The 13,646-nt window shown below is 37.2% G+C and overlaps 1 protein-coding gene across 2 annotated transcripts in view; it reads right to left on the bottom strand.

The window, feature by feature from the left end:
- Positions 1-8,568, bottom strand: part of Cfap91 (cilia and flagella associated protein 91) — an 81,366-nt gene extending 72,798 nt beyond the window's left edge. For both annotated transcript variants that reach the window (XM_046458042.2, XM_046458041.2), the window contains exons 1-5: positions 8,330-8,568; positions 4,870-4,946; positions 4,243-4,397; positions 2,998-3,081; positions 1,138-1,194 (exon numbers count right to left, since the gene is read on the bottom strand). In XM_046458042.2, the coding sequence (XP_046313998.1) occupies positions 1,138-1,194; positions 2,998-3,081; positions 4,243-4,397; positions 4,870-4,946; positions 8,330-8,447 (491 nt within the window). In that variant the 5' untranslated portion in view covers positions 8,448-8,568. The remainder of the gene's footprint in view (positions 1-1,137; positions 1,195-2,997; positions 3,082-4,242; positions 4,398-4,869; positions 4,947-8,329) is intronic.
- Positions 8,569-13,646: the final 5,078 nt, after the last annotated feature.

Here is a 13,646-nt window from a genome sequence, read left to right as displayed (position 1 = left end):
ATTTTACTTCTCTCATCGTGGTTCAATTTTTTGTGCAAGAAAAACTATATTTTACTTATCTTTGTAAATCACATTGCCTTGTATAGGTTAAATGATTATTAAATTATAAAATTCTAGCATTCCAAAATATTCCTTAATTTATTAGTTTTTCGGATAAAATGTTGAAGAGTCATCATCAAATAAGTGTGAGTTTCAGGGAAGCAAAAGAAGACATTTAAAGAATATTAAACTTTTTTCTCTTAATCATAACTGCTATGGTTTGAATATATGTCTTAACCAAACTTCATGTTGGAACTCAATTCCAATTTTGATAATATTAAGAGGTGGGGCCTATTTTGGAAGTGATAAAGCCTCATAAGAGCATTTGGTGCCTTACAAAAGGGCTGGAGGTAATTAGTTAAAAGGCCCTTTTTGCCCTTTCACCTTTTACTGTGTGAAAACATAGCATTTGCTCCTCCGTGCCATGTAAGGTCTTCACCAGACACCAAGTGTTAGTGCTTTGATCTTGGACTCCCCAGTCTTCAAAACTATGAGAAACATATTTCTTTTTTTTTTAAAGAGAGAGAGAGAGAGGAGGGAGGAAGGGAGGGAGGGAGGGAGGGAGAGAGGGAGAGAGAGAGAGAGAAAGAGAGAGAGAGAGTGAGAGAATTTTTAAATATTTATTTTTCAGTTTTCGGTTTTATTTTATTTTTATGTGGTTCTGAGGACCGAACCCAGCGCCCCGCACATGCCAGGCGAGCGCGTTACCGCTTGAGCCACATCCCCAGCCCAGAGAAACACATTTCTATTATGCATAAATTACCCATTCTATGGTATTTTATTACAATATTTAGACTAAGACAACTCATAATAAGAAATACACTTTTATCATAATTCATTATATACATAAAACATGCATATACCCATCTTAAAAGGTATACCAAAAAACAACTCTTCCTCAATATGTCTGATACTCTGGTTATTTTCTATTGTTGTTTGTTTTTTAAAATGCTGCTCATGACCCACTAGAAAATTTCACACTTTCTACTGGTTTTGATCCACAGTTTGAAAAATATTGATTTAGAGAACTATCTTCTAAAAGCAAATATGGAAGGAAATAACAAATCAAAAGAGTGTTTTGAAATAATGGTCACTTACTTGGTTGCTGCAAAAACAACACTGAGTGGCATCTGTTGATAAAAGGGAAGGAAGGGCCTGGGATGAAAAAGAAAAACACAGATGTGTGGGACTTTTGCATTTTGCATTTCTTCTAATTTTAGTATGTGTTTCTTAAAATCTTTGAATATATTATGGACCAGGCTATCTGGGCAATGACCAAACAGACTCTATTTTCCCTGAGACTCCTTATCATGTAAGAAAAGCTTCTCCCATGGGAAAGCCCCTCTTCTGTACCCATTAATAGTTACCTAGACTTGGCAACACAAAATAGCCAATTCTTATACAATGTAAAATTGTTCTCCTTTGTTTCCATTTTACTTTGGCAATGTACCTTGTCAGAGATTGATTGTCTAGACATTAGTAACCATTCTCTTAATTTGTACTGAACTAGGGTCATTTTGACCAATTTCCCTTCTGCTTCCTTGCTGCTATGCCAACCTGGAAAATCCTGTGGGAAACACCAATGTACCCATTGCATTGTCTCGCTAATTGCCCAATCCAGCTTCTGTACCTGCTTGCCTGCAGCTACATCAACCCGGATGTGGTTTTTGCTTTTAAATATCCTAAAATGCTCAGGCATGGGGCTATTCCTTGCAGACAGTTATGGGTCCTGTGGGGAGCAGTATAGCTGGCTAAATACTCTTCAATTTGGGCAAAACTAGGACTTAGTGTGTTTTCTGAGGGATCTGCCACACAACAAATATCTCATGTAACAAAAATACTAAAATTTTGGCATATATAAAATCACTGAGGGGAGGGAGGAAGGTCTTGTTTAAAATGCACATTCCCAAGTCTGGCCCAGAAGACTTAATAGCTGTAGAACACAGCTAATGAATGTGCGTTTTCAGAAGGCATACCAGTATCTTCTTTGTGATGGCAAACAAGCCATGATTTCAGAAACTGTTCTCCACTTGGGCTTCACCAGCCATTAGCTGTGAAGTGTATTGCATGCACTTAAAATGATAGCTGTTATCATTGATGTGAAGAGATTTTCTAACAATGTCAAGACTGAAATGTTCATTAGTCATTTTGTACCTGTCAAAGTATTTATAGCGATTCTTTCTAGTAACGTCAGGATTTTCATAAACTTCTTTAGTTTATGAAAGTAAAGTAAGTTCTCAAGCTCCCTGAGACATTTTGAAAATCCCAATGACTTAAAGTTTAAAGCATCCCCTTTTCCCCCCAGAAAAGTCTAGGAATTGAATATGCCTGAGTTAATATCAGAAAAGCTCCATAAGGCAGTTACTCATAAATAATAACATGGATTAGAAGTTTACTTTCTCGAGGAAGCTTATGCAGATGTGATATCAAGACTATTTTTCTAACCTACATAACACCTACAGGAAAATTCTCATCTCATTTTAATAAGGTATATAATTATCACATGAAATTAGTCTCAAATGAAATAAAGTAAATTTTTTAATGTGTTGGTTTGGACAATGTTCATACAGAGAGCAAATGACCATTTGAACACTTTTTTAACAATTTTCCCTGCTCTACAATTTCATGATATCTCTGCAAATATACATTCTTAGTTGCAATTAGTACCTCTAAAGTTAGGCAGACTTAGTTGGAATTCCAGCTCTGTCACAAGCTAGCTTGCTTATCGATTTTGAGTAATCTACTTTTCCTTCTCAGTTTCAGCTTCATTATTGGAAAAATGTGGCTAATATGTATCTTATGCTACATTTCTGTTGTGAAGATTAGACAGCATGTATGCAAAGCACTTTAAAGTGGTGCCTGGTATATTGCATGCACTTAAAATGATAGCTGTTATCATTGATGTAAAGAGATTTTTTAACAATGTCAAGACTGAAATGTTCATTAGTCATTTTGTACCTGTCAAAGTATTTATAGCGATTCTTTCCAGTAACGTCGGGATTTTCATAAACTTCTTTAGGCATCTGAAAACAAGTGCCCATTCTAAAATGAAGCAGGAAAACATTATTCAAGTGTATCATTTCCACCTCTAATTTCTACTTAACATTTCTACATCTATAGAGCCTGAATATCTCATAGTAACAGGGAAGTCTTCGTTATCATGCATTTAGCTGTCCTACATCTTAAACTAGGCATGATTACTTCCTGTAAGCCAGGAAACAAGAACTTAGTAATAGGGAGTGAGAGTTCAGAAATGAATATATTTGTGAAATCCTGTATATAAAAATGCCCACTTTTAATTAAAAGCACATGAGAATAACAAAGTTCCAAAAGCATTATCATTTGTTAATTTACTAAATATTAACTTGTAGTTTAAAAAATGATTTCAAGAGTAAGGTGATTTGGCTGTAAGTCTCCAAAAAATATTTTGGACACTAGCAGAAAAGAGCACTTACAATTTCTAAAGATGGATCAAAGTAACAAAAACGCAGTCATTCCTATCTTTGGTGGCAAGTTTTCAATAAATGTATACACATTCTGCAACCTTCAGGTCATTATTAGCAGGCATACCAGTCTCTTCCCTGCAGATGACAAACAAGCTATGATTTCAAAAACTACTTGGGCTTCAGGGGTCATTAGCCCCAGCAAGTTCTCCAGTTCCTAAGACATTCTGAAATTCCCAGTAATTTAATTTAAAGAATCCTTCCCCAAAATCTAGAAATTGAGTATGCTTTAGTTAAGAATTTAACATTTCTTAGATATGACACTAAGCTTAGACACTGAGCTCAGTGGTAGAATGCTTGCCTAGCATATGTGAGGCCCTAAGTTCTATCACCACGTAAAACACACACACACACACACACACACACATACACACATACACACACAAAGAATTTTAACATTTCTCTGAAAAAAAATCAGCATAAAAATATTTCCATAAGGAAGTTTCTCACAAATAATAATTTGTGGATTAGTAATTTACATATTTTTTTCATGCCAACCTTCTGAAAACTACTAACCAATAAATGTATAACCTTTGCTCCTTAATCAAGCTTGTTTTGGAAGAAGGGGTTTAACAAGAGAACTTGGTCCAGGTAAACATTATAACCATACATTTTTAAATAATGCAGAGTAAATACATTAAAATTTTTTAAAATAAAAATACACAAGTATATTTAGTGTCAGGAGCCATCTGACACTTACGTGGAAAGCTGCCAGAGGACTTCTTTATGCTTCTCAAGTCCCCTCCATTCTCGACTGATAAATGGTGGGAGAGGATCGGACTTGCTCCAATACTGAGAATATCTTGGATAATGAATCAGGTTACTGAACATGCTTCTAAATCTGGGAACTTTTCTCTAATGTTAGGAAAGGGATGAATGGAGAAAAAGAACATAATTATATACATATATAAAATATCAGATTTTCTAAAGCACTTTATATTATAAACTTTAAAAAAATAGAACAAGACAACGAATATTGGGAAAACAATTGTTGTATGCATAGACAATCTCTAAAAGGACACTCAGGAAATTGATGACAGTGACTATTTACATGGCAGGGCTAGAATTAGTTTATATTGTATATGCTTTCATACTGCTTGCATTCTTCCAACCCAGGCATGAGTATCTTTTCCATCAAAGTAAATTAACAAATGGCTCTTGTATCACAAGTATTGAGATGCCTTGCCCCCTAGTAATCATAGCAAAGTAATTTCTGCAGACCCTAAAATCCAGTAGAGATCTGATGATTGTCAATCTGATTAAAGCAGTTAGCCATGCTAGACAGTTCAGATTCATTAGGTTGCCTTAGTAGATGAATCAGACATACCAGTCGGCTTCGAATCAGGGTGGCTTGAATATATGCCTGTGTGTGGTCTTTTGCACTTGACACAATAAACAATGGATCTGAGAAAAAACATAATAAAGTAGTATAAGGAGTAGAAAGAATATTCTCCTAGGGTGAGAACACTAGCAAAGCAATATAATTTTCTTTCTTCTTTCTTCTTCTTTTTCTTTTCTTTTTTTTTTTTTTTTTTTTGAAATGGAGGTCTCATTATGTTACCCAGACTAGCCTTAAACTCCTGGGCTCAAACCATCCTCCTGTCTTAGCCTACTAAGTATCTGGAACTATAGGTATGTAACACCATGTCTGCCTTGTAATTTCTCAATTTGAAAACAAATTAGAAAGTTTAATTATTGCCTAACTCTGCAGCAACTGATGGCCCTATTATTCGATTCTATCTACCAGTGAGAATTTGTTAGATACATTTCTTTCCTGTATATTCCAAGTCAGTTTATGAAAATGGAATGCAAAAAGAAAGACCAGCATCTTTACAAGCACAATACCCTAAATAGCTCTCTTCTTTCCTATGAAGTCCTTCATAGTCCAGAAAATACTTTAAGAGAAAAGATATTATATATACATATGTACTATGCCCAGTTACAAGAGAAAGAAACAATAAATTTAGGTACTAGTTCTATATTCAGTGTACTAAGAAGAGGCAAATAGCAAAGTTCCTCAGAATTGGTAGACATGGTAAGGAACTCTCAATTTCTAATAAGAAATAAATAAGGTCAGCTATCTTCAGAATGTACTCCTTACGTTTATAAGTACTGTACATTGATGATGGGCCTAAGTTATCTCTCTGAAGTTCCATAGAAGATTAACCTGCTGTTATAAGAACTTATTTATTAGGTATATCTTTAATGATGAAGAATATTAGTGATTGATTACATCACCCATTAAAATGAACTGATTTGACACTGAACTCATAAACAGTCTTCAGAGAGACACTTGATTTCCCAAGTAGACTTATCTCTGGGGAAACAAATACCCTGACCAGCTAGTCTAGGCAACTGAGTGACATATATTTCTTCATAGATATTAGTAAACTGGTATTGTAATGTTAGAAATAAGTTTCATTCGAACTTGAATGAGTCAATTCTTAAAACCTAACGACTCTGTAGTTGCCCCCAAAAAACAACCTGCTGGATGTAGTTATCTGATATTTCCACCAACATTTGAAAAGCTGCAAGGGGCTCAGGCTCCCTTTTTCCTTCACACAACAAGGTGTTTTTGACTGGCTATTATGTCCTATATGCTTGGACTACATACATCAACAAAAAGATTTTTAAAAACTGACTTCATGGTAAGCACATTAAACAACAAAAATAATAAACAAGAAATTATATAATATGTTAGAGAATAATAAGTGCTATTAAAAAAAGATATCAGGGTAAGGGAGACTGGGATCAAATTTTAAATTCATGACAACATAACATGTAAGGAAACTTGAAGGTGAGGGATTTGCTATATGAATATCTGGAGGAAGAACATTTTAGGAGAGCAAATCACTAGATGAAAGGCCCTAAGATGAAAACATGACTGATATGTTGGAGAACAGCAGAGACCAGGGTGAATGAAATAGAATGATGCAAAGAATAATACATTAAAAGTGAAGGAAATAACCAAGGGCTTCTTAGATAACAGTTAAGGAGCTTAGAGGTGTTCATATTTGTACCTTTGACCCCATACCTAATCCGTCACTTCTTTTTTTTTTTTTTTTCCCTACAGATGGAAACCAGACCCAAGGTCAACAAACTTACCAGCTGGTCAGCATCAATGTTATTTATTTTAAATCTTCAACTAAGATACATGAAACTCTATTCTATACAATTGGTGGTAAGCTTTAGGATTAAGAGGTTATGTAGAGTGCCACCCCAGCCCCTGTTCTAGTAAGATAAATCCATACACAAGTGGTTGTCAAATGGAAAAAGGAAGCACACACATAGAAAACAATAACATGCCAGATAAAATACAGATAGCTAGAGTTGCCAGTTAAATCTGAATTTCAAATAAGCCATTAATAATTCTTTAATATAAATGTCCCAAATATTGCATGGGATGAAAAATTTATACTAAAATATTATGTTTTTTTATCTGGAATTCAAATTTAACTGTACATCCTCTATTTTTATTTGCTAAATCTGTCAACACTAACAGGGTAAAAGACTGTAAGGTCAAAGAAAGAAAGCAGGAAAGCATGTCACATTAGTGTTTAATTTTCCTGTCCAGGTTCTAGTCTGTCCTGGTTATACCTTGCTTCCTGTCCATGACTAGCTGCATGAGCTTGCCAGTTTTATTGTAACAATGCAGACTTTCAATTGACCTATTATGAATGGATTTCTGATCTTTCCAAGGGATATGGAAACATTTAGCAATCTCTGCAAAAGAGACACTTAGAGGTAAAACAACCAACAAGCTTAATAAATTCTTTGCTTGTCTTTACTGAAGATGTTTATCTTCCTTCCCAAATTACCTTTGAAAGCAACATAGAGATATGTTTACAGGACTTTACTAGATTTATTTTAAAAGATGAAACCAAGCATGAATAAAGATCCCGGGCCAGAATATGTAAGCAATCATTACATAGCTCCTATCCAGGAAATGGGTACCCTATAGGATCCCATTCAAAGAAGACTCTGGGCATCCCAAAGGCAACACCATATGTTTGGAAACAATGCTAGATTCAGGCCAAAGCCTAGAGCTACTGAGAACAAAACTGGAAAAAAATAAAATCATGTTTGACTGTTGTAACAAATGTAACAGTAAATTTGGTAATTGAATTAACATTTTGAAGTACCTAGCATATGTACCAGCGTTGAAATAGATTTTGAGAATATATAGAACAGGACTTTGAGGTCCAATAGAGTTAGAACACAAGTGGAAAGTCGGAGAATTAAAATAAACTGGAGCTTTATTGGCGCTAGAGGAACATAGTTTTTAAACAGTATTTTAATGGAAGAGAAAACGTTTAATGAAAAATAAAACGCTAAAATCAAAAGTGAGATAAACTGCAGCCTCTTTATCTATAATGCAGAATTTGAAGCTGCCCAGCAAATGAGAGCTGGAAGATCATTTTTGCTGGGCATTGTATGCAGTTTGAATGTGGGAAAATTGTGTACATGAATACCCAAATCTGCAAATCTCTCCATACTTTTCCGCCGAAGTAGGTTTCAGAAAGATAGCTCAGATCTGAGCAAATGATCCCAGGAGAGAGACAAAGAGTAAGGTGTCCCCGCGCGGTGCACCTGGCATGGCGCACCTGAGCGCGCGGCCATCTGAAGAGCTTCATAGCTGCCCCAGCCTAACAATAGACAACTCTGGGCAGGGAGTCTATCCAGAGGTTCATCCTTCGTTCACCATTCCCCGGCAAGGTCCTACCAACTGTAAGGTCAATCTGGCCCAAGAGTCGACAGCCCAGGAGCGGGTTCTGGGGCAGCCTTACCATAAAGGAAATCGTAAGTTCGATTGGAGGAAAAGTAGCCCCTCGACTTCTCCCGACACAGTTGCTGAGATAATTGACGGTCAGTCGAGGACTTCTCGATGGTCACTACGCGGCTCATGGTGCTGCCTCTTTCCTCGGGCCAGCCAGGGACAGCTAGGGAGGTCCAGTTTCTGTGTGCACCGTAGCTATGGTAACCTACCCCTCCCCTGCAAAAGGCGCGCGCGGGTCAGGGGGCGGTGAGGCTCTGGAGGGGCGGGGCCGGACAAGGATGCAGGGCGGGGCGAGGCGCTAGAGGGGCGGGGCGAGACGAGGCGCCGGTGTGAGGATCCTGGAGCCGGGTTAGGGCGGAAAACCTGAAGGAGGAAAGGAGAGTGGGGAGGGAAGGGATGGGAGAGGGACAGCCTCAATCCCAGTAAGCTTGCTAGAGGTGGCCCGCAGCTTTTTAGCGTCCCACGCAGGGTCAACGCCAGGAGCTAAGGAAAAGGGCAGTCTCACAGCGATTTGCCAGTTATAGCCTGTAAACTCTTTCGGAAATCCCTGGGAAGTCTCAGAACCTTCTAGAATGGTTGGGTGCTTTCATTTCAGAAAGTCCCTTTCCAGGGGACTTGTGAGAGAGCGATGAGGAATTCAGGCTCCTCAGTGTTAGGCCTTGGCTATCGCCCCACCGCATCAGCGTTTAGAGTGGGCTAGTTCCATAACTTAATCCGCAGACTGCTGCCCCCTACTCAGCCTGGGCATTATTAGATCAAGGAGGAAGGGCTGTAGGCCTTCTAAAAACTATAATAGCAAAATTTGAAGATGGTCAAAAGTGAGCCCACTTTTAATAAAGTATCTATTACCCAGAATCAAATTTTATTAGCATTTCCCCAGTCTAGTTTTATCTTTCTCTCCTTTTTAAAAGAAATCTCAGATATAATATTATTTTACTCTTAAAATCGTGTCTGTATCTCAAAGTGATGCAGATTTTAAAAAATGTTTAAGCTCCATTATTGTATCTAAATGAACACTAATTGCTTCCTGTAATTTAATACTATGTATTTGAATTTCCCAGCTTGAGTCCAAGATGTCATTTACAGTTAGTTCTATTCAAGATTCAAAAAAGTCCTCACATTGCTTTTTGGTATTTATATTAAGTCTTTTATTTTAGAACAGTTGATTTCTAGTACTCTCAATGATTCTTTATCTTGGGGATTCTTCCAAAAAAGAACTTTCTCAAACCAACTCATTGGATTGAAATAAAGCTCATAGAGAAGAGACTAGATAAATGCTGAGTGTTTTTCTCTTAAGTATAAAATTCAGAGAAATGAGTCAGTACCCTAGCAAACTCCAATATTAACCACAAAATTTTTTGTTTGTTTAGTATCATTATGAATGCATGCATTTTACATTTCTGTTGTCTTAATCCATTATAATGATGATTCTTTATGATGCTGAAATCATCCCATTAGGCTAGTGGCACTCCTTTAAGTGGCTTCTTTGTGTTTTTGTTTGTTATGATTTACAGATAGTTATTGACTAAGCTTGCTGACTGCTACTACTCTTTCTGCACATACTACTGGTTTTCACTTATTGTATCTACTCCTAGACTTCTTGGGGTTTAGGAAACCAGATATGTACTTTGTCACCTTCAAATGTTTGCTCAAGCTGATCCTTTTGCCAAAAATGCCTTTTCTTATTTACGCCCCTAAGATTCTTTGCTTGGCTGAACTTTAGGCATCATCCTGACCTTGTCTTAGGCCCATGTGTGAACTTTCTTATAAAATCTAGCTTTAGTAAAGAGCCCTACTAAGTCAGTTTGACAAGATCCTTCCTCCCTCACCCTCATCCTCACTTTCTGATCACCATCCATATCTGACTGGGTCCATTACTCCACCATTCCCCAGTTCAAATGAGTTTGAACATTGCCCTGCAAAAATTCGGGTAAACTGGTTTAGGCAGAATCCTCTTTGATGTTCCTTTTTAATAGTTTTTCATCCACAGATGCCTGCCCTGCTCCTTGGCTATTAATTCCCACTTGCCTTTGCTGTATTCACAACTGAAGTTGAGTTCGATCTCTTTGCCCCACTGCAAGACCCTGTTGCAATGGTTCTCAAACCTGTCACAGTAGTACTGAATACACTCTGGGTTTTTGTTTGTTTGTTTGTTTGTTTAACATCCCTTATCGTTTTTTTAGGTAGTGAGGAAATGTTGGAGATTGAACTTGGGGCACTCAATCACTGAGCCACATCCCCAGCCCTATTTTGTATTTTATTTAGAGACAGGGTCTCATTGAATTGCTTAGCACCTTGCTTTTATTGAGACTGGTTTTGAACTCGCTATCCTTCTGCCTCAGACTCTTGAGTCGATGGGATTACAGGTGTGTGTCACTACACCCAGCCCCCAACTATCTTAATCTTCAAGACACAGCTGTAACTTTGTCATCTGAAGCTGCATAAGCAATTTCCCCAAATCACCCCCCACCAAATAAAGAGTAAGCTGTCTTTTGTTTTTTTCTTTGTCTTTTTCTTTCTTCTTCTTCTTGCAGTACTGGGGAATGCACTGAGGAGAATTCTATTACTGAGCTACATCCCCAACACTTTCTACTTTATTTTGAGACAGCGTCTTGCTAAGTTTCACAGGCTAGACTCAAACTTGTAATCTTCCGGCCTCAGCTTCCCAAGTTGCTGGTAACTATAGGTATGTGTCGTTGCACCCAGCTCATTCTTTTTTCTAATACTGTGCTAGCACCAATAGTATTGACCATCTTGAATTTTAATTATTTCCAACTCTGCTCCCCACATATTTTAATTCATTGAGGACTCAGGCTTTCACATGGTCATCTTTGTATCTCTGAAGTACCTGGTACATGCATGAAGGCTTAATAAAATGATTGCTAAATGAATAAATCCATTAATGTATTGAACAAATTCACACTGTGTGTCTACTAAATAATATGGTGTTGAAGATTCTGAGATAATTTGTACAGTTCACTGAATACTGGAGAAAGGAGATACTGAAACAAAGAAAATACAATTGTATAAAGGCATAACATTTTTCTGTCTTTGGCTATACATTTCTCAGGGACTCCTACTTGCTGCTCCTTTTTCTCAGAATGCTCCTCATTCCTGCCTGCCCCTCTCTGCCATCTTCTCATGGCAGATTCCTCATCATTGCAGGTTAGCTAAAATGCTATCTCCTCAGGGAGACTTTTTTTCACTGATCTGATAAATTGTCAGAAGTAGACAACAGCCAGCCTCTCCACAAACATATCTGAAGACACTATTATATTATCTTGATTTTTTATAGCCCTGAAATTTATTTGTTTACTTCTTTATCTTCTCCCACTAGAATGTCAGTCCTGTAGGATCAGACATTTCAAATGTCCTGTTCACCATGAGCCATCCTTAGTTTTTAGGTCAGCACCTGGCATAAAGCAGGTGCTGAATAAAGAAACCATTTGAATGATTGGTCTACTTGACTGTTCATCTAGTTATCTGCATGCCAACATTGACCCTCATTTCTACCCCACTGCCAATTTCATATCTCCACAATCTTCAGGACATTTCTTCTCAAATGACCAAGCGTCAACTAGTCAAACTCAATTTTTCCTGAGTAAAATTGTAACATTTCCTTTTACTGCAGAGACTCTGGTACAGTAGTGAACTGTGTGAGTGTTTGAATTCAACTTCCTAGGTTGAATCATGGTTCTGAAACATACTGTTCATATGACCTTGGCAATCACATAATATCCATGTACATTAGTTTCCTTTTCACTGAAATGGGGATACATAGCAAGAATACCAGGGAAGATTAGAGTAGATAATACCTACAAAGGATTTAGAACAGAATATGGTAGATAGTAAGTGCCTAGTAAATGTTGGATACCATTCTTTCCTAAATCCAACTATCTTTCCAATTCCTCCAATTCTGTCATTGCACATCATCAGTATCCTGTTACCAAGGGCTAATATTTGATATTCATCTTAAAGTCTGTGAGCATTCAAGGGACAAATGTAGAGCTGGTTACAGAAAAGGAATGATGGTAAAGTTATAATTTATATATTTACGTACATATTCAAGATACATGTCTTATGGTAGTAATTTCAGAAAACATGGTTCAATCAGAAAGAATAAACAAATGGTATCTAAAAACAGTATTTCCAGTTTAAACTGGAGAGACATTTTTAATTTATAGTTTGGTTTTTTTTAAAGTAGCATTTGATTTTGGTTAGTGTTATAATGTTTTATTGGAGTTTGTTCTGAATTTTGGTTTGTGGACTCACAGGTATGGAAATGAGGAAATTCTCTCCAACCAGGAATCAAAGGCAAAAAGACAGGCATTTGATTTTTGTATAGTTCACCAACTTCTCTTCATTTGTGGATAAGTTCCATATAGTCTGTTTTGGGTTTATCTCTGCATATCAACCTGTAGTGGACAGGCTCTTAAGATAGCCCTAAGGATCTGTCCTCCTGGTGTTCATGCTCTGATGTGATACTCATTCCTTGAGTATTGTGACTGATTTTAACCAACAGACTATGACAGATGTGATGGACTATATGTTCTTATGTGATTCTCTTACAAAGACTATAATACCCATTTTGCTGAGTTATTCTTTCTCTCCCTTGCTGGCTTTGAGGAAGGAAGTAAACATGTTGGGCAACTATACAGGTGACCTTTAAATGCTGAGATGACCTCCAACTGATAGCAATCAAAAAGCCAAAGCCCTTGGTCCTACAATAACAAGAAAATTAATTCTGACAACAAACTGAATGAGACTCAAAGCATATTTTTACCCACTAGAATCTCAGATGAAACTACATCCTCCAATAGTCTTGATTGAAATCTTCTAAGACCCTAATCAGAGGAGCCACCTAAGCTAAAGCCAGACTCTGGACCTACAGAAAATGTGAGATGATAAATGTGTATTACCACTAAGTTTGTGGTAACAATGTTACATGGCTGTCTTAGTCTTCTTGGGTTGTTATAACAAAATGCCATAGATGGATGGCTTAAACAACAACAGATACTTGTTTCTCACAGTTCTGGAGTCTAGGAAGTCTAAAATCAAGGTGCTGATCAATTCTGTTCCTAGTGAGGGATCTAGTCCTCTTTCAGGCTTGCAGATGGCTACCTTCTTGCTTTAGTGTCATATGGCAGAGTTATGGAGGTAGGGGTACCTTGGGTCTTGCCCTTTTTGTGTACTGATTCTTTAGTGTGAGTTCCATTCTTATGACCTAATTACCTCCCAAATTCCTCACCTCAAAATATCATCTCACTGGGGATCAGGGCTTCATATATGAATTTCAGGGGACCATAAACATTGTCTGTAGTAACAAC

The sequence above is a fragment of the Marmota monax genome, unplaced genomic scaffold (assembly GCF_021218885.2).
Source record: "Marmota monax isolate L192 unplaced genomic scaffold, Marmota_monax_Labrador192_F-V1.1 WCK01_AAM20220418_F8-fsc00052, whole genome shotgun sequence".
NCBI classification, from domain to species: domain Eukaryota; kingdom Metazoa; phylum Chordata; class Mammalia; order Rodentia; family Sciuridae; genus Marmota; species Marmota monax.
Note: the sequence above shows the minus strand (reverse complement) of the source record. Positions and strands in the feature narration are given on the sequence as shown.